The 21,706-nt window shown below is 37.6% G+C and overlaps 1 protein-coding gene across 1 annotated transcript in view; it reads left to right on the top strand.

The window, feature by feature from the left end:
* LOC142622162 (uncharacterized) overlaps positions 1-21,706 on the top strand; it is a 32,510-nt gene extending 10,804 nt beyond the window's left edge. Inside the window, exons 6-12 of the mRNA XM_075795593.1 lie at positions 598-1,274; positions 1,375-1,423; positions 1,497-1,622; positions 18,687-18,791; positions 18,934-19,025; positions 19,417-19,570; positions 21,254-21,706. Of these exons, the coding sequence (XP_075651708.1) occupies positions 598-1,274; positions 1,375-1,423; positions 1,497-1,622; positions 18,687-18,791; positions 18,934-19,025; positions 19,417-19,570; positions 21,254-21,520 (1,470 nt within the window). The 3' untranslated portion in view covers positions 21,521-21,706. The remainder of the gene's footprint in view (positions 1-597; positions 1,275-1,374; positions 1,424-1,496; positions 1,623-18,686; positions 18,792-18,933; positions 19,026-19,416; positions 19,571-21,253) is intronic.

Consider the following 21,706-nt stretch of genomic DNA (forward strand, 5'->3'; position numbering starts at 1 on the left):
CTATATCACTATATTGCTGGTTACAATCACTATGATTGAGTAGGGTAACCTCCCGGGAAGACCTCGTGTTGCACCCCTTCCTTCTAACTTATCAAAAAAAAAAAAATGATTGAGTGGCATGGCTTGCTTTAAAAGAATTATAAGACATGCATTTTATAGTTTGTTCCTTTTAGTTCCTGTAATTTTTCTTGCGTCTAGTATTGTCCTTTTTAAGATTCAAAAGATATATTGCATTTGTTTACTCAGTAAATGTGATCTTACTGCAGTGTGCAATCTTTCATTTTGCTAAATGAGCTGAGTCATACCTTTCCCATATATATAAATCTGTGTGTGCGCCCTTGGTCACACATGACACATGCTTGTGTTTGTCACCCTTCCTTGGCTAATTAATTGCTTTTGTAATCAATATAAATTTATTATGTAATCCCCCTTACCCCCCCCCCCCCCCTCCTTTCAAAAAAGAAAAGAAAAAAAAGAATGGAAACAAAAATTCTTGCTTTCTGTTTTCCATTCAATTCACACCAGGAAATATGTGGCTTGCAAATGTAGTATTACTCTTTGATATCTTGTGTTTGCTACTAACTATAAATTACACAGGGTACTTCTGGAGGCTTATCAGAAATCCTTAAACAACAGTACGCTGAAAAAGGAAAGGAAGACGATCATGTTGGAGAGTTGGTGCCTGGAAATCAACTTGACGACAAGCCTGAAGGAACTGCTTTTGTTTCCTGCAGAACTTTGGTAACTGGTTCGCCAGATGACATTATTGCAGAAATGTCTTCTGTAGTCAATCAATATTCAAGCGAATCAACTAAATCAGGTGATGATACGGAAATTCATGTAAGTGACAGGAACTTCTCATCAGAGAGAATGATGGTGGAGTTGAATTCATCTGAGGGGCAGGGTTATGTGCCTTCTAACACAAGTAGTGCATGTACTTCACTTTCATCAACCTTTGTTAAGGTCAAGGATGAACCTGGGGATAACAATAACTTACCTGACCCTGACAAGAATGCTATGCATAACTTTTCCTTTAACAAGCAGCCATTGAAGAGTGAATTGGGAGTCTCTGATAAACTATATGGAGATGATGTAGACCATATGCCACTGCGAGACCGGATGAAGATGCCAATATTGGTGGAAAATAACATATCGAGGAACAATGAATACTTGAAGAAAAGTGTGCTGTCTTCTGTTAGATGTAGCATTATTGCTTCAGAATCTGCTGATCCAATACGCATAAGCCGTCCACGGAAGAGAAAAAAGACTGTCACGTAGTTTCTGTTTTTTGACGTATTTATATAAATTAGTTTTTCTTGTTCTAGCATTATTCCACTTTTCTTAGGGTTTTCCTTCTTGTTAATTCAATTGCAGTGATTCTGTTGAGTCAGCATTGGAGGAAGATGCTCCTGGACTCCTGAAGGTATATATAGCCATGTTATTGTTGCAGTTCCTGTGACATTTGGATGAGGATTAATGGAAATGTCAATTGGCAGGTGTTGATTGACAAAGGGGTCTCAGTTGATGAAATTAAGCTTTATGGGGAGATGGAGAGTGATGAAGCTCTTGATGAGTCATTTATTGAAGAAAGTTTTTCTGAGCTTGAAGCTGTGATTACAAAGGTGTGCCACAGTTCTGAGATTTAGATGTATTTCTCGTCTTTGCCTTGCAGTTGCTCTGATAATATGATGTGGTTTTCTTTTACTTTTGTGGTTTCTCTGTTTTAAACCATATAGGTAAACTATATATGAAATCATCTTAAGGTTATTATTGTCCTGAGGATGAAAGACATAAATGACCAATTAAAAACTGAACTTGGTTGAAAGAAAAGAATTGACATGGATATGCAGATTTTTGTTAAGAACAGATAGAATCATTGATATTTTATTTTGGCGAGTATCATGGTTGGCAGAGATGGCAAATTTTTCTTTTGTCTATTCTAATTGAAAATGAATTGGATTTATGGGCAAAATGTAATTTTGGCTTGTTTACCTTTGTTATGAAGTATATGCAATATTTTCTGAAATCAATTTAATGAAATGAAAGAAAATTTGGGAGGGGCAGTCTCTAATTCATGTTGCATCTTTTTAATTTTTTGTCTACAAGATTATCAATCTATTTAAATGTGTTGTGAATAATAGGGTCAAATGTCTCTTTGGTTATTATAGTTGGAGTTCACTGTTCAAGTTCCTTTGTGATATAAGATTATTGTACGTATATCTTGATTACACTCAGTCATCATACTGGCAAAAATGCCCTATATTAGGTGCCCAACATTATATTAGTTATGAGGCAACTGTCCATAGCTTTCATTAAAGTCGTGGGTAGAAAGAGAAATTTTAAGTTTTCCATCATTGTTGTAGTGATAGCTCTCACTAACAGTCAGTTATTGTATATACTACTCCCTCTGACCCATATTGTTTGTCTACTATTTCATTTTGAGATGTCCCAAAATATTGTCTATTTTGGAAAGACAATGAACACCATATTTATTAATGTTTTTAACTTGGCCTTTATTTATTACTGATGCTCTTTTGCCTGTCACTATGCTTCATTGGTTGTCAAATTTGATGCCCTGTATTTTGCAAGAAAAGACAAAGCTTCGACTATTTCATATATCATCTATTTTGTCTCTGGACTCCCTTTGTTAAGAATCGTTTTTAAAATAAATATAGTGCAGTTCGCAGTGGTTTATGTTTCCACTCTAATGGGAGTATTGTTGGAGAATAACAAAAACAACCTGAACATTGTTAGGATATCTATGGTACTCCAAGAATTCATAAATTAACTGTCATTTAGAGCTTATGTATTCAGAGAGATCACTCTAAAAGATGTAACACTATCTTGACTGACCTGTTGTACCACACATTTGTTCTTGGTCTTTCATGTTGCTTGATGTCCATTTGATTTCATCCATTTTCCTAGCTTTATGTAAAAGATCCAAGGCATACTCCCTGTTGGATGTGAAATTGTTTCCCTTGTATGAGAAACAGAATGGAAAAAACGATATTGCTTCGGTTGTTTATGTGATATAGACATGAACGTAGAACATTTTTTTGATACATAGACTTGGAACATAGATGTGACATGCCATAGACACATTGATGTAGAAAATATCGAATATACCATGGACTCTCCCAGGGAATAGTATTTGTTATAAGAAAAATAATCTTTACTTGTATAAAAGCAATATAAGAGTTGGGCATTTTCTGTAAACAAAAAATTGGTTTATACAGTTGTCTTTAAGCACGTGGTTGGTGTTAAAAGGAAAGAGTTATATGTAGCTTATACTTTCTAGTATAATAATTGAAGTTTGGGTCCGTTGAATTAGTAGAGGAGTTAATTTTTCTTTTTAACTGAATAAACATCATTTATTTAATAGCCAAAGATTATGGAGAAGAGGCAGATGGTTGCAAATCATCTCCCCCCTCTTGGTAGTAAACCCAAGCGGTAGATATAGTGATGGAGCCTTCTGCAGAAAGAGGTAGAGCTCAAACATCTCAAGAAGGAGTTACTTGTAGGAGGGTTTTTCAGCACTAATTTGTTGATTGGTTTATGTTATATAAAAAAAAAAGATGTTGATAGGCTACAATGATAAGAGTTGCACGTTCTTACGCAAGCGCATTGATCCAATTCTTGAGAGTGGCTACTTCATGTGGATATGTAAAGGTTAGGAGCATATAATTAAGGATGGCAATGGGCCCTGCTAACAAAATCTCCCATCTGTACTTGGGGTTTAGTTCTCTAACCCATCCCCATCCCGCTCTATCCCACCTAACATAGCATGTGGTTCCATTATCTAGTTGCCTTGCTTGCTTTAAGAAAATCCAAATGCTATAGCAGAATGAATTTGGTGAGTGAGAGAGTGTGTGCGCGTGTAAATGGAAAGTGGGGGGGGGGGGGTATCAGTGAGAATCGGAAGTAGGGGGAGGGACAGCTAATTGGCAAAAGGAGAAAAAAAATTTTAAATAATTTTTCGTATCATATATTATATTATAAAAGTTGCAGCTTGTAACTTGTGGTTGTGCCAAGTGGACAGCTTCTTTATTTTTTCCTCTGCTTGATCTCATGCCTTCTCTCTGTCTCTCTCTCTCTTCTCCACTGTAGAAGCATCAGTTTGATTATCCAGTTCTACTCAGGGTTCTGGGTGTAGCAGGAAAATAAGCTATATGTGAAACAGTGCTCATTCAAAAATGCTCTTTCTTGGCCATTAGATCAGCAACGGTGTGATTCAGATGGAACAAGAGAAGATAAGGTCTCTTGTTGATTGGGAAGTGCTATAGGAGAGAGCAGGCAGCAGTGGTGAAGCCGGATGCTTGAAGCGATTTTAGATATGCCCAATACATTAGAAAGTCATTGCCCATAGATAAAGACTGTTTCAACATAAAAATATGACTATAATAGTGGACTCGAAATTGTAACCTTCCATTGCTCTGTCTTTGATAGCATGCAGTTGATAATCAAGACATATTTAGAAAGTGCAGTGAGGGATCTTTATAGGTAGTCAGTCTTTAGTTAACTCTGCCCATGCAATGCACAAAGACTTCCATGCCTTTCTTGGTTGGACTTACCCAACTGGAGATTGCGGACAAGTTTTTCTTCATATTTAGAGCAAGGAGTGAAACTACAAGAAAATTTTCTTTATCTTTATGGATAACCAACTCATTTTCAAATATAGTTGGAGCCTCTTCCCAAGAAATGGGTAAAACAAATGGGAAAATTGGAACATGGGAATAGATTTGATTCCAATGCAGATTACCCATCGCAAACTCACTTGGACAAATCATCTGATCTGTCCATCAACATTGATTCTTTCCTTCCTGAGGAAATTGCATAAGTGATGATCGAGATCACCAATTCTTTCCTCCTGGTTTCAGAAAGCAACGTAAACCTCTGACCTGCAAGTCATGTTATGGGGAACTCACCATTCCCGCTCTTGTCTGGTAACTTTTGCAAATGAAACCAAAAAGGTCAAGGAATTTTGAGTGGGGCACAAGCTTTCTTTGAAGACCTAATCTGTTGAATGTAATGCATAAAAGGAAGGTGAAAGGTTACAAGTCCTGAGGAATTGCAGTGAGCTTCCTAGATAGAAGATAGATATAGGAAGCATTCTACCGGCCTTAGGCGACAAGAAGGAAGTCATTAACTCACTTCAAGATGGGGTTTCTATGTGGCAAATTATGAGTACGCTATGATTAGATTTTGTTTTCTCTAAGTGAAACTCTACTTCCAAAATTTAAAATATTTTAAAAATACTACTGCAATTAAAAAAGCTTCTAGAAATTTAATGAAATTTTATAATTTATATTATATTATTTTAATTATTCTAAATATATATATATATAATTTTAATAATCTACCATAATTTTTTTTAATAAAAGTCGGGTCTTATACGTGATTGCATTTTGTGTTTCAAGCAAGTCTTAACATTGTTTATTCTTTATGAAATTCTGCTACTTATCAAAAAAAAAAAAAAAAAAAAATGAAGCTCTACTACTTAAGCTTTAAAATATTTAAAATACTATTATGATTAAAACTCAATTATCAAAACTTTCAAGAAATTTAAAATGTATTTTCTTATTCATTTTTTGAATTACTTTTGTAATATATTATAATTTTTTTTTTTGATAAAAAAATGGTTTATACAGTGTGCTCTTGCTATTTTTTTATTTTTATTTTTTAAAAATCTTATTTATATATCTATTTCAATTATATTATTGAAGGTTTTTTTTTGGGTGTATATGTGATTTTTGATTAATCTGTGCATTGGAGAGACACACGTTGTGCTTGCATTGTGTGGTTCACCATAGGTATTACATGCAAAAAGTGCTTCTACCATGTGATGCATTCTAACTATTTATTTGGATTAGCTTATTTTGGGCAACTTATTTTTAAAAGTGGAGCTTGTTTTATATATATAAAAAAAAGGAAAAGAAAAAGTGGAGCTTGTTTTAATTAGTGAGCTTTTAATAAGCTGTAACTAGAAAAAGGTGAGGCTTTAAAAAGCTATATCTAAATAAACTAGGGAAAATAATATCGCCAATAAGCCCTAACAACTAAATAAAAACTATTAACATAGTATTTACTCTAATTGAAACTCTTTTACCAATGCTTTAAGAAGTTCAAATTAATTTTATGATTAAAACTAAATTACCAAAAGTTTCAAGAAATTTATAATAAATTTCATTATTATTTTAATAAAACCTTGGGTCTTATGTTATTTATTTTTCCATGTAAATTAATTTTTGCTCTCAGTTATATAGTCTATTTTATTGTTAAATTTAAGTTATGTTCTTGAAATATTTTATTTGGAGAGAGATTGATTTTAATTTAGTTTTATGTAATTCTAGAACTCAACTTTTTTTTTATTGGTCAGTTGAAATTTGTTTTAGGTTTTCTTAGTTAATTATTTTCATTTCTATTTTAATTAATTTCTTAGACTCGAGCATTTTTGTAATTCAATAATTTGGTATTCTTAATTCAATTAGAATTAGGTTTTATGGCTCTATATAAGCTATTTGGGTGGAAGCGTCTCTATATATCTAAGGGTGGTAGGCTCATGTTACTAAAGAGTACTCTCTCAAGTTTCCCAACGTACTTTTTATCTCTTTTTACTTTTCCTAAAGCTGTGGCTGCTAGATTGGAACGTATTCAAAGGAATTTACTTTGGGGGTCTTTTGAGGGGAGTTTCAATTATCCTTTGGTGGCTTTGGAAAAAGTGTGTTTACCTGTTGAGATGGGTGGTTTGGGGATAAGAAGTGTGGTTCCTTTTAATCAAGCTCTATTAATGAAATGGTTGTGGAGATATGGTCATGAAGTTACCCATCTATGGCGGCGAGTTATCTCCACTAAATATGGTGAGGGTGGAGTACTAATGTTTGTAGGACTCATGGGTGTGGCCTATGGAGAAGCATTAATGAAAGGTGGGGGAGCTTTTCTAAGCATCTGTCTTTTGTAGTGGGTGAAGGCACTCGTATCGCTTTTGGCATGATAGGTGGATTGGTGACAATACTCTAAAAGATCTCTATTTTGAGCTCTATGTGTGTTTAGCGGTCAAGGATGCTTGTATTTCTGAGGTTTTGTGGATTTCAGAAGAGGGTACTGTTAGAGTGTGGAGTTTAAGGTTTTATAGAGTTTTTGAAGATTGAGAGTTGACTGCATCTTATTCTCTACTTCAGCTTATCCAAACTCGTATTCCTCGGGGTGATAGGAGAGATACTCTTTACTGGAGGCTTAAAGGTGATGGTAAGTTTGACACTTGGTCTTACTACCATGCGATTCGGAGTGCTTCGAATTCTTTGTTTCCTTGGAAGGGTGTTTGGAAACCAAAGATTCCTAAGCGCGTGGCGTTCTTTTTGTGGACTGCTACACATGGTCGGATCCTCACTTTAGATAATATAATGCTTAAGGGTTGCCCTTTGGCTAATAGGTGTTGTATGTGTTGTTGTGATGGGGAGTCGGTAGATCACCTTCTTCTTTATTGTCCTGTTACCCCTTCCCTATGGACTTTTATGCTTCAGGCCTTTGGTATTCTTTGGGTTATGCCAGGATCGGTGGCGGGTTTGTTATCTTGTTGGCATTAGTGGTTTGGGAAGCATAATTCGGACATTTGGAACTTGGTTCCAGGGTGCTTAATGTGGATTGTGTGGTTGGAACAAAATCGTCGATCCTTTGAGGACAAAGAGAAGACGTTGGATGAGTTAAATGTTTTATGCCATCGTAGTCTTTTGGAGTGGTCTCGTTGTTAGGGTTTTAATGATTGTTCTTTTCTCTCTGAGTTTTTGTCCTCTCTTAGCTTAGTTTCCTGACTACCCTCTGTTTGTTTCTTTTATTTCTTGTTGTTCATCATCACGAACTTCTTGTATTTCTCTTTTTTCTATCATTTATAATAGTTTTCTGATTACCTATCAAAAAAAAAAAAAAAAAAAAGCAAGCTATTGTGTTCCTAAAATATTTCCAATGGTTTGATGGGGTGGCTTCATTTTTCTATTTATTAGAATCTCATATTCTCGTTAGGGAGGGGAATGATAGAATGAGATGGAAGTTGAAGAGAAATGGGGATTTCACTAAGTGATCTTTTTATGAGACATTACAGGGCTCATCTTCTATGCCTCTCTCTTGAAGAATTTCATTTTTTGTATGGACAGTGGCTTGGGTGAAAATTCTCACTTTTGAGAACCTGACCAAGATGGTTATTCAATAGTGAGTGGGTGTTGTATGTGTCACCGTAGTGGGGAGACTGTGGATTACCTTTTTTTACATTGTAGTGTAGCTTTTGGGTTGTGGAGTTTCATATTTAGGTTGTTTGGGATTCAATGGATTTTACTGGAGAAGGTTCTTGATTTATTATGTGGGTGGTGGAGTAGGGGACCAAATATCTGAAATCTCGTTCCTTCCAAGTTTGATGTGGACTATTTAGAGGGAAAGAAATCGACATACTTTTGAGGATGTGGAATGCATGTCTACTCAATTGCAAGCATCATTCATTAGCTCTTTCTATGAGTGGTCTTTTGTATCGGGTCTCACATATATTAACTTTGTTCAATTCTTCATAGAGTTGATTCACATGTAGATATTTTTTCAATTGTAATCTTTAGGCTACTTTGTTTATTTTTCAATGGAGTCTCTTTTCAATAAAATTATTCTTCCTATCAAAAAAATAATATAAAATATTTCCAATGGTTTTGTTCTTACTCCAGCTAACCCTAGGTACTAACTCGTAGATTTATTCTTTCTTGCTTGGTGCTGATTTCTAGGTTGTCTATCTTTTTTTTGATAAGTAACGAAAATATATATTAGAGAAGAACACAGCCCCGTACATAGGAAATGTACTAAAGAGGCAAAAACATCAGGAAACCAAATTACAATGATCAAGCAAAATAGGAAGGGAAAGACAAGAAAAAGATGGTAAAACAAAACACCATTCGAGAAGAGAGAAAAAAGACTTAAACTCAAGAATGGACCGTTTGCGACCCTCAAAGCTTCTAGAATTCCGTTCCCGTTAGATACACCACATCAAACAATGCGGCACCATCCTCCAAATCACTATATTGTGATGACACCAGAAATTGCAAGCCCAACAATTCAACAGATCCATTACCCTTTGCGGCATCACCCAACAAATACCAAACAAGCAAAAGACCATACTCCACATCTCATAAGCTATAGGACAGTGAAGGAGGAGATGATCTACAGATTCTCCACACCTTTTGCACATATAACACCACTCAAGAACAACAAAGTGCTTTTTCCGAAGATTATCAATAGTAAGAATCTTGCCTAGAGCAGCAGTCCAAGAGAAAAAAGCAACCTGGGGGGGAACCTTCGATTGCCATATCATTTTCCAAGGGAAGGGAGTGGCAGTAGGGGGGGGGGGGAGGGGAGTGATAATACCCACTCACCTCGAAATCTCGCCTGCTGGCTAGCTTCCAACAAAGCTCGTCAGAACCTACACCCCGCACCTTTGTGGAATAGATCAAAGCCATACACGAATCCAACGAGTGTGACTCTTGATTATTCACTAAATGGCAAAATTGAAAGTTCCAAAAAATTCTCCCATTTGCATAGCACATAACTTCAGAGACCGAAGCATCCCTTGTCCTACTAATATTGTATAAATTTGGAAACGCCTCCTTAAGAGGACTATCCCCACACCACACATCAACCCAAAACTTCACACGAGTACCATCATCCACATCATACCGAAAGAACTTGGAAAAATTCAGCCACATTTCAGCCACATCATACCGAAGGAACTTGGAAAACTTCACACGAGTACCATCACCCACATCATACCAAATCATCCCTTGTCTATCTTTTTTATTTTACTGTTCTTCAATTTTGTTTGTTGTTGCGGAATGACATATGTATGTGCGCTCTAGGAGAGTGGAGGCCCGGCTACCTCGAATTAGCCAGAAATCCTGTTTTAGTTATTATGTACTAGGATCAATATGGGGGGATTCCGAAGTTTCTTCATTGAATCTAAGTTTTTTCAGTTGGTGGTGGAGGAAGGAGGGAATTTTTTTTCTCTTAAGATCTTTGAACGGGGAAAATTCTACATGCAATCAGTGTTTTTGGGCAAGAGAGCAGCCCTTTGGTTAGTACGGAATCTGGAACACCTTGTGATTGGGGTTAGTCCTAAGCAATTTTTCACGCTTAGGGAAGGTGCTACGGCGTACACCTTACAACGGGTTTAGTCTTTCCTGGGCAGTACGCATCAGTGACAGAGCTTAAGGTTGGTGGGCGGCGGCGAACTATCATTATTCCTGCAGGTAAATTACAACATGGATGGAGAATTTTTGGGGTTGAATTACGAAGGATGTTGGAACCAGCCCAATATGCGCTGGGTGGAGTGCAGTTTGTACCGTATAGGTCTAAGCAGATCCCCAAACATCATCCTCCCAGGTCTTATGTGGAAGCTGTCAAAGCTCCAGTGCAGGCGAGGTTGAAGCATGTTCAGCAGCCCTTCAACAATGATAAGCCTAAGGCTGATTTTGTGAAGAATATTGTGGAGTTTCCTAGTGAAAAGTCTCATACACAGGTTGTAGCTTTTGAAACGCAGGATGGTAGTTCTCATCAGGCAGCCGTGGGTGGTGGGGAGGGTGGAGCAGGTGATATTAATGGCAAGAATAAACTTGATGAGAAAATCTTGGAAGGAAATAATTGTAATATTCCTTTGAAACTTAATTTGAATTCAAAAATGGTTGAGTTTGGAAAGTTGCGTGATAATAGGAAGGGACGCTGGCTGGGGAGAGGGTCTACGTGAGTGTGAATGAATTTGGAAAGAGGCGGGTATTATGGGATGCTTTCGTTAAGGGAGAACAACAGGCTTGGGCAAATGGGTTCCACGTAATTCGCTTCTACTAAGGCAGTGGGTATGGTCCATCCAAGCTGAAGGCCCAAGCCTCGTTGGGTAATGAAGAACCCACGTTGGGCCTGGGATTGTTAAGCCCAACTAATTTTGAGGCCGGTGAGAGCTCACTTAGTGGATCTATGAGTCTGGAGTCTTCTTTCCAGGAAGGAGTCACTTTGCCAAGTCCAGGTGGAAATAAACTTACTGCCACGAAGGTGTATCGGCGCTCAATGGTCAGACCCAACACATCGGAGCATCCAGCGATGCCGTCGAAGGCATCGGCGATCTCTTCCAGCACATCGGAGATCCTGGTGACATCGCCGACAGCTCCGATGGTCACAACCATCACCTCGGTGCAAACTTCGACATCGCCGACAGCTCCGATGGACTTCGCTGTGACGGAGGTTGAACTTGAGGGTGGTCAGCTCAGCTCGGTTCGTCTAGTCCAGCCACCCACTGAGCCGACAGAACCGGTGGTGGTGGCCCAAGTCTCCCAAGAACAGGTTCCGCTGTTAGATGCTCCGTTTGGGTCGAGGTTGGGGCCGGTGGTGTCATCGGACTTAATAACGGAACAAGTTATGACTCTTGATGACCCGATAGTGTCGGAGGTGGTACCTTTGTCGTCTTCAGTGGCATCGGAGGATGGGGTTGAGGACTTTGTGGGGTTGGAAGGATTGGATTATTCTGACTCTGAGGGAGTTCATCTCCCTGGCCCTAATATAAGGGAATTGGTTGGAGATTTGGATAAGACTTGGGGTAACTCCAAAGACTGGATTTTACAAATGCGTGATGGCCGGCAATTAGTACTCCCATTATCCCTGTATCGTTCTCCAGATTGTTTGTCAGTCTGCTCTAGTATAGAGGGTGAGTGTGTACCAGGCAGCGTTCCTTGTACTAATGGAGGGCAGAGGGTTACTTGGGCAGATGAGAGTGAGGGGCTAGTAAACTCCTTGGCTGTGGTTCCCGGATTAGTAAGTGAGCCTTAGGAGTCTAATGGAAGGTTGAGGTCTTCTGAGGGAGGTGATGAGCCGTTAGTTGTGGTACCTTTGGCCACTGAAGGTCCGTTGGAGTTGGAGTCTAGTCCTATGAAGGAGATTGGGTGTAAGGAGAATGCAGATAATTGTCAACTTTCACAATGGGTAACAAATAGGATTAGGGCTTTCAAGAAATCTGTGGGTACTTCACTAGAAGGTTTTGAGGAGCAGATTACAGGACTGTTATTAGCCATAGAGGCCAGAAAGAAAGATAGACAGAAACTTGTGGTGGGTGATCAGACGAAGTTGGTTAAGTCCGGACAGAAGGGGCACCTGGAGCCGAAAATTTGCTGTCTTCTTTGAATGTTGAGTATGATATAAATAAAGCAAGGAGTGCAAGTTTTGAGCGGGCGGTTGTGTCTTATCAATGAATTTGAAGATTATTTCTTGGAACGTTAGAGGGTTGAATGAGCGGGATAAAAGGTTCAGGGTTAGAAACTTGATTAGGAAATGGGGGCCAGATGTGGTTTGTCTTCAAGAAACCAAAATGGGGCTGATTAATAGAGGCTTATCGTAGCTTGTGGGGTGGCCAACATGTTGACCGGTCATACTTAGGCTCGTGGTGCTTCTGTGGGGTATTAGTGATGTGGGACACTCTGGTAGTGAATAAATCTGGAGGAGGCGGTTGGGAGATTTACGGTTTCCTGTAAGTTAACGAGTGTGTCAGATCGAGTTGTATGGGCGTTTACGGGTGTTTATGGTCCTAATTTATACCGAGATAGGAGATTATTATGGGAGGAACTTTGTGGCTTGAATAGCTGGTGGAGTGTCCCATGGTGTGTGGGGGGTGACTTTAATGTGGTTAGGTTCCCTTCTGAACGATTGGGGTCTACTTCTTTCACTACTGCTATGAGGGAGTTCTCCAATTTTATCTCAGAACAGGGTCTCATTGATCTGCCATTGCAAGGAGGTACTTTCACTTGGTCTAATTCTAGAGAAGCTGTTTCGAAGGCTAGGTTGGACAGATTTTTGTTTTCTGCAGATTGGGAGGATAAATTCCCAACAATTTCTCAAAAACGGCTGTCTAAATTGTGTTCAGATCATTTTCCAATTGTCCTGGAGGGTGGATTTTTTCAGAGAGGGAGTATGCCATTTAGATTTGAGAATATGTGGCTGAAGGATGAAGGTTTTGTGGATAGGGTTCGGTCATGGTGGGATTCCTACCAGGTTCATGGTGCACCGAGTTATATTCTGGCCACTAAATTAAAGCTCCTTAAAAATGATCTGAAAAGATGGAATGTGGAGGTGTTTGGTCATGTTGATGTCCGGATTAGAAAATTGTGGAAGGACCTTAGTGTTCTAGAGAAAAGGGAGGAGAGTCAGGGATTATCAGCAGAGGATAGGGTGGAAATGGGCAGAATTCGTGATGAGTTAGAGAAAGCTATCCTGTTGAAAGAGATTTGTTGGAGACAGAAATCCAGAGTTCTTTGTGTTAGGGAAGGAGACAGGAATACTAAGTTTTTCCATCGTATAGCTAATTCTCACAGGAGGGTTAATTCTATTGATAGGCTTATGGTGGATGGGGTGTTGTCATCGGACCCGGCTGCGATAGCAAACTGTATCTCTCAATTTTATAGGCAGCTTTATTTTGAGGAGGTGGCTCATAGACCTGTCTTAGATGATGTAGATTTTTCTAGCATCTCGGTGGAAGATGCGAGTTGGTTAGATAGGCCTTTCGAGGAAGAAGAGGTGTTTCAGGTGATCCATGACTTTAATGGTGATAAGGCACCTGCAGGATGGCTTTTCCATGGCATTTTTCCAGGTTGTCGGGTGTTTCTGAAAAATGAAATTATGGCTGTATTCCACAACTTCCATACTCAGGCGGTGTTTGAGAAGAGTCTTAATGCTTCATTCCTAGCCCTTATTCCTAAGAAAGTGGATGCTGTGGAGGTCAAGGATTATCGGCCTATTAGCTTAGTTGGTGGGATGTATAAAATTATTTCTAAGGTGCTGGCTAATCGGCTTCGTAGGGTGGCGCATGGACTTATTTCGGATTCACAAAATGCTTTTGTGAAGGGCAGACAGATTTTGGATTCCGTCTTGATTGCTTCTGAATGTATTGATAGTAGATTGAAGTCGGGAGTTCCGGGGGTGCTATGTAAGTTGGATGTGGAGAAGGCGTATGATCATGTGAGTTGGGATTTTTTAATGTATATGTTGCGGCGTTGTGGTTTCTCAGAAAAATGGAGAAAATGGATAAGGTATTGCATTTCAACTGTGAAGTTTTCCATTTTGATCAATGGTAGCCCATCTGATTTCTTTGGAAGTTCTAGAGGACTTCGGCAAGGGGATCCCTTATCTCCATTGTTGTTTGATATTGTGATAGAGGCGTTGAGTCGTATGTTGGATGTGGCTGTATCCACTGGGCAATTCTCAGGCTTTTCTGTGGGCAGTATGACTGGTTCTTCAGTAATGGTATCTCACCTTTTATTTGCGGATGACACATTGATTTTTTGTGATGCTGAACCTTCTCAGATTGCTAATTTGAGGGCGATTCTTGCTAGATTTGAGGAGGTGTCAGGGCTTCGTATTAATTTAGGGAAATCTGAGTTGGTACCTGTTGGAGGGGTACCCAATTTGGAGGCTTTGGTGGGTTTGTTGGGGTGTGGACAGTCTTCTCTGCCCTTGAAATATTTGGGCCTTCCTTTAGGTGCAAAATTCAAGGACTTATCTGTTTGGAACCCTATTCTTGAGAGAATGGAGAGGAGATTAGCAGGTTGGAAGAGAATGTATTTATCTAAAGGAGGTAAGGTGACACTCATTAAAAGCTCACTCTCGTCCTTACCTACATATTTCCTTTCCCTTCTTCCTTTACCGGGTAAGGTGGCTAAGCGTATGGAGAAGTTACAGAGAGATTTTTTGTGGGATGGGATTGGTGGTGAACCTAAATTTCATTTAGTTCATTGGGCCAAGGTTTGTAGGCCTTTGCAGGATGGGGGGTTGGGTATAAGACAGTTGAGTAATTTTAATTCTGCCTTATTAGGTAAATGGTTGTGGAGGTATGGTACCGAGACTGATGCTTTATGGAGGAGGGTTATAGAGGCAAAATATGGGAACATGTGGGGTGGTTGGTGTACGAAGAAGGTGACAAGTCCTTATGGGGTCAGCTTGTGGAGATATATTAGAAGTGGTTGGTTGAACTTCTCTAAACTTCTTGTTTATGATGTGGGGGATGGTACTAGAGTAAAATTTTGGAAGCATGTATGGTGTGGGGATTGTACTCTCCAAGAGGCCTTTCCGGAGCTATATTGTCTTAGTAGGTCCAAGGACTCCTCAGTGGCTGAAGTTATGGGTTGGTCTGCTGGGAGGTTTCATTGGAACGTGCAATTTCGTCGTCCACCACAAGATTGGGAAGAGGAAGCTTTTGACCGGTTCATGGGACTAGTCTATTCCTCGTCACCGAGAGGGTTTGGTCCAGATAAGGTTTGTTGGAAGTCTACAAGGAATACAAGTTTTGAGGTTAGAAGTTATTACAGTTCCTTCTACCCTAATAATCTTGTTTCCTTTCCATGGAAAATGATATGGCAATCGAAGGCGCCTCCAAGGGTAGCCTTCTTTTGTTGGTCTGCTTCCTTAGGTAAGATCTTAACAACAGACAACCTTCGTAAAAGAAGAGTGATAGTTCTTGACTGGTGCTTTATGTGTAAGAGGTGTGGGGAGTCGGTGGATCATCTCCTACTTCATTGCACCATAGCTTGGGAGTTGTGGTCTTTGGTTTTTTGTTTGTTTGGCATTCAGTGGGTTATGCCTCGTACTGTTATTGAGGTGTTTGAGTCTTGGCAAGGAAAGTTTGCGCGACATCGTCACATTGATGTTTGGAGATTAGTACCTCACTGCTTGATTTGGTGCATTTGGCGAGAAAGGAATGCTAGAAGTTTTGAGGGTTGTGAACGATCTTTGCTGGAGATTAAGTCATTTTTCTTACACACACTTTTTGAATGGAGTGTGGTTTTTTCTCATTTTTCTTGTTCTTCCTTTTCTATTTTTCTTGACCGTTGTTCTTTTGTTTCTTGATTTTTGTACCCATAGTACATCCCCAATGTACTCATCTTGGCTTTTTCTTTATTATTTTTAATAATATTCTTACGTTATTTATCAAAAAAAAAAATTTTGTTTGTTGTTGCATCCGTTTTGGTTTTTTCCTACGTTAAGTTTTGGTATCGGAGCTGCTTTGTTCTACATCAATTTTGGTGTTAGTCCAACATATCAAACCAGCCCAGCCGATTTATAATAAAAAATTCATACCCACTCTGGACCAACTCAACATACGACCAGTTTTGATAACAAACCCTAAAGAATATTGTGAAAACTGTCCAAAATCTATTTGCAAAGTTAGATAAGCATATTAGAATATATGACCAATGGAATGCCTGATTAAATAGAATGATGGATGGATAATGATAGCATCCATCCAAAGGCTGACCAATAATCTTGAAGTTAATACTTCACACACTAGATAATAATGTTGAGCCTCCAAAAATTTGTGTTGAAATGGACGTTTTGATGCTAACAGATATTGCTACTATAAAAGCATACTGCAGAGCCTAAACAGTATGATGGAATGTCTGAACCATGTGCAATAGACTTACTATAGCCTGCGCAAGGAAAACTATATTCTAATTTTGTTTATTTATTTCTAGAAGTCAGTTGCATTCTTATTGGTCATTTGGATTTTATTTTAGGTTTTATTAGTTAATTAGTAATTTGTTTAATTTCTTAGAATTAAGGCCATTTTTGTAATTTAATAATTTAGTTTTACCAAGTTAATTAGAAGTAGGATTTAGTCCTAATAATCTATATAAGATACTATTTTACTCTTGTGGAGAGACAATTTGGTTGATAAATAAAATCCCTCTTGTAATTTTTTCAATGGAGTATTGTTGACTCCAGTCAACCTTAGGTGCTGATTCTTGGGTTTGTTCTCTCTTGTTTGGCGTTGAGTGTTGACTCTAAGCATGCCTAGGTGTTGACTCCTAGGTTATCTTTCTTCTTTTTTTTTTTTTTTTTTTTGGTTCTTTAATTTTGTTGTTGCATATAGTGGTAGATAGGGTTCAAGTTACACTTGAGGTAAATCTCTCCAATGGTGTGGAGAGATTAAATCCCCATGTCATATGATTTCCCAAAATGTGGTAAATTGAGGAAGGATCCAAATAAGAGCCAGAAATTTGAACAATGTAATACTTTATTGAATAGATCAAATACTTGTTCAATCTCAATGTTTGTTGATTTGGTGTGGTTAGACGATGCAAGATTTGTTATATATTGAGTAATGAAAGTCCTACTAATCACAATGGCAGTGAACTTTACTCTTCGAGTCTTTGAGATTTGGAAGAAACTATGTCAGAAATGCAAGTTCTCATTCTTTTGTGACAAAATGAAAAAGACCAAGAAAAAAAAAAAGGCAAAACGACAAGGGGTTTTGGTTTGATGAATGGATGGGGCTACCCAGTGACCTCATATTGAATGGTTTGCAGTTTCTTAGCAAGATATCCTTGATGAGTGGAATTGTGAAGTATTTGTTAAGGTTTTAAAGTTGGTCAATTCTCTTTGGACCTACATTTTGGATTCTGCTTGTTGTAATGAAAAAGGAACTTTCCTAATGGGATTCTGGGGTGGGAACTAACAATTGTAGTTCATGTCTGTGTTTAGCATGGTTGAATATAATCACGAAGGAAATTTTTTTTTCCTTCCTTTCTTTGTTTGCAGCAGTAAAAAATAACAAAGAGCTGTTCCAATCAAAGAGACGAAGAAGAGTTTTGAGAAAGTAAGAGACGTGGATAATAATGATTCTCATTGCTGATAGATCTAATGGAAATCAACAGTGTTAAAAGCTTGTAAAATGTGAGAAGTTATACCAAGTGTAACTTTAACTTATCTCATATGCATACATGCATACATGGTGGTCATTTTTTGTAAATATACTTGAGGTGGGTAGCGCAGCCAAAATCCACCCCCATCCTCACTGGGTTCATAATTTTTCTCCCTATTCAAATCCTCCCTGATCAGGGTATGTTAGAGTGGGGTAAATTGCCGCTCTACATATGATCTTCCCTCTTAGGATTTGTCTAAGTGGGATCAATACTGTGTGACGGTCTTATCATGTGAGATTGTTAAATTTATTTGTACCTGTGTTTGATTCATATGAAGGACATACATTGGGTGCGTAACTTACAAATACTTTTTTAAAGAAAAAGTTGAAGGGCTTGCCTTAAAGTTTAAGGATTGTGGGTTCAAATTTGGGTATTGGGTAATCATCAGAAAATTTTCTGCTAGGAAACACTCAATTATTTAAATCTAATGACAGTAGTTTACCCTAAAAAAAATAAACAAAAAGAAAAAGGAATGCTAACTTCTTCAAAATCTCATAATTCTTGTTTTATTACACTAAAAATTTGTCATTTTGATTCCAAAGCAAAGCACCTCAATAATACCTGAGTAGCATTAGTTCCTTCTCTCCCTCTTAAGATTTTTCTAACTTTTCAATCTTTTTTTCCTTATGATGTAATGTACATTTACAACATATTTGAGGGTATAGGTTGAGACAATTAAATTGTAGTTTCTGCATTCTATTGCTGATGTAATAGTTCCTGCCTAATTGGTGGATTGTCTATAAGAATGACTTCGGAGTGTCATCTGGCGTGTGGTAGTAATGAGTGAAGGAATAGAGTTAAGCACTTTTGGTGGTCAAAGTCTCTAAAATATGATATTATTGATTTTTTTAATTTCTTTTTTTCCTTGTGGCAGTTTGCACCTTTCGATGAATTCGTTTCTTATCCTAGTTTCTTGATTCATGTGGACAGCTTTTCTCTCAGCGGGAATCCTTTATAAAATTTGCTCCTGTACGATGCACAAAGGGTGCTAGAGCTACTTATTGCTTGGCCTGTCTATTTTCACTTGTGGAGCAGGTAACAAATTTATTAAACCTGATTATCTGAATATAGTCATACTCATTTTTGTCCATTAGCTAACCATCTATCTGTATTGGGTTATAAGTTTTAATTTTTTTAGTCATTCTTTTCTGATTTAAGTTTTTTCATTTTTTTATAGGCCCGATATTTGCAGTTTCGACAATGGCCTGTTGAATGGGGGTGGTGCCGAGACCTCCAATCATTTATATTTGTCTTTAAAAGACATAACAGGTGCATGATTTTCATCATAAAATTGCTAGTGTTTGTATGTTTGTCAACTTGACATTGTTGGCATACTGCCTAATATGCTTCAGCATTTGAAAGTAGGGATTGATTGTTTTAACTTTGTATTAAAGCTGTATATTTTTAAAGGATCCTTGTTTTATGAGTCTCAGTGATCCAAAATCTATTAGTTTCATGTGTTCTAAAAATATTAGGCCTGCTGTTGGTTCAGTATTATTTGGAAGGTGCACACATTAGGGGATGTGTTAGTGTTAGTGTTTTGCTGATATAGACCTAATTCTTAATAGCCTAAGCTTTTGGGACTGATAGTTTCTTACACAAATGATGTCTGATGTCTATCTTTTTGTCTACTTGTATAATGTTAGAATTCCTGATGCAGGATAGTGCTGGAACGTCCTGAATATGGCTATGCAACGTACTTTTTTGAGATAGTGGATTCCTTACCCGTTGACTGGCAGATCAAGCGTTTGGTGACTGCAATGAGGCTTAGTAGCTGTGGCAGGGTTTCGCTAATTGAGAACAAAGCATTAGTGGTAATGGCTTTAGTGCATCTTTCAAGATGACTGGTCAATTATATCATTTTCTTATGGTTATTACTGACTTTGTTATATTAATTGGCCTACTAGGACTGTATGTATATAATAATTGTCTATGATAGATGTGCCATGGGGCCATGTATGACTGGGTAGGAAACTACATTGACCTCAACCTTCTGCACCTAGATTAGGGACTTTGGTTTTAAAATTTTTTATGTCATTGTTCAATATGATGCTTGGGACACTTGACTAGATTCTAAACTCTGTTAGGTTAACTTCAAACATCATGTGTAGGCTGTTTCCATTTAAAAAAAAATATTCCTTGGATTTTGAGAAGTCCAAGGTATATATTAATTCTCATTGCTAACTTTGTTTCCAGACTATTTTCATACAAAAATTGGTATAATAGCCCGAAGGAGGTGTGTTTGTGTGTTGTCTGTACTCTCTATTACATTACTTTAACTGTTTCATTTCTCTGATAATCAAATGTCAGTTTTTCATATGCATGCTCATGGTAATAAAAAGTTGAGTAGCTTCTCATTATATTTGGAAGTTGTACACATAACTAGCTTCTCATGTCACTGATCCCAATAGGAAAAAAAGAAAAGAAAAGTTACTTATAGTGTTAGTCTGTTTGTAATGTAATTTCTTTTAGCTTTGGCCTGTACTTATAGCTGGCAGTTAATGTAAATCCACCAATTTTCTTTAAAAGTGGATTAGGTTGGGTGGTTCTGTTACTAAGCAGGTGGTTGGTTTTGAGTATCTTAAAGTTGATCCCACCATTAAAAATGGGTCTGTTTGGGCTCTTGACCTGCCAATCCAAGTTCTACAGATCAGTTGAAGTTAGGTTTTCTTTTATTTTCTATTTTGGTGCAAGAAGAGTCTAGGAGAAGATGAACAAATGCATTTCATTAGTATGGGCTTTGGCTACCTCAAAAAAAGTTTTCTATCAGGGATAGTCAGTTGATTGTTTGATTTTATTAAATTACCGTTATTTTAAAGTAACTTTCTAAAAATGTTAAATTCTGAGAATAATACTGGATTGATGATTCTGGTTTGGAGTTGACCATATTATTCATGTTGGATTTGGGTTGAGCGTTTAAGGAACCACCCAGAATTATGACATAGATTTCTCTAACTGGATTTACGGTTAAGATTATTTGGTTCATATATTTCTTTGTTTTTATCATCAACTGTCTTCTTAACTCTCTTGATTACCTGCTGTATAGTAGTGTATTTTGAGGTCCATATATATTTAGTAAAGATGAATGTTGAGCTTAATATGATTGAGGTAGAATGTGCAAATGTTGAAGAACTCTAGGTAATACATATGCCTGGCATGACTTGGATTTTGTAATACTGCATAGCAAACTAATATTGCATCCAATGCAAATGATTTGGGGAAGAAGCATCTGAAATGAAAGTCTTCATCATGCTAGACTGGTGACTAGTAGAAAATGCAATGTGGTTTGAGTATCCATATCGTGTTTAGCTAATTATGAAGGGGATGGACACAAAATTTGTAATGCTAAAAGCTGGTTAAATGAAATCTCCTACTAATTTTTTTAAACAAATTCATGATGCTTCTGTAATAATCTATAAACATGAAATTGATGCTATTTGCCTATATATGTCTTTTGCTGTTTAATTGTGTGTTGTGCCTGGGAATCTGTTATTAAGGTTGGAGAAGACTTGACTGAAGGGGAGGCAAAGGTTTTAATGGAATACGGTTGGGTACCAAATAGCGGCTTGGGATCGATGCTTAACTATTGTGACAGAGTTGTGCATGATAGGAAGAATGAGAGAGACAGCTCAGAATGGAGATCCAAGATAGCAAAGATGCTGATGGATGGTTACAACGGTGGAATTAGGGTTGCAACCAACATTCCAAAGAAATTTGAGAACAACGTAGGTTCTCAAAACCCAGAAATTAAGTTGGAGTTTTAACTTGTGATTCGCTTGTTTTGAAACGTGTAAATAATTACATAGGCTAAGAAAAATTATGAGCTTTAGGACAATTGCTAACAGTTTATTTTACTGGTGTATTTGTCTCGTTGTACATGAATAAAATTTTCCTTTTATTTACTTTAATTTTTAAATTTTGTTTATAAATTTTAATTGTTCTAAGTGTAA

The sequence above is a fragment of the Castanea sativa genome, chromosome 1 (assembly GCF_040712315.1).
Source record: "Castanea sativa cultivar Marrone di Chiusa Pesio chromosome 1, ASM4071231v1".
Classification (NCBI taxonomy): Eukaryota; Viridiplantae; Streptophyta; class Magnoliopsida; order Fagales; family Fagaceae; genus Castanea; species Castanea sativa.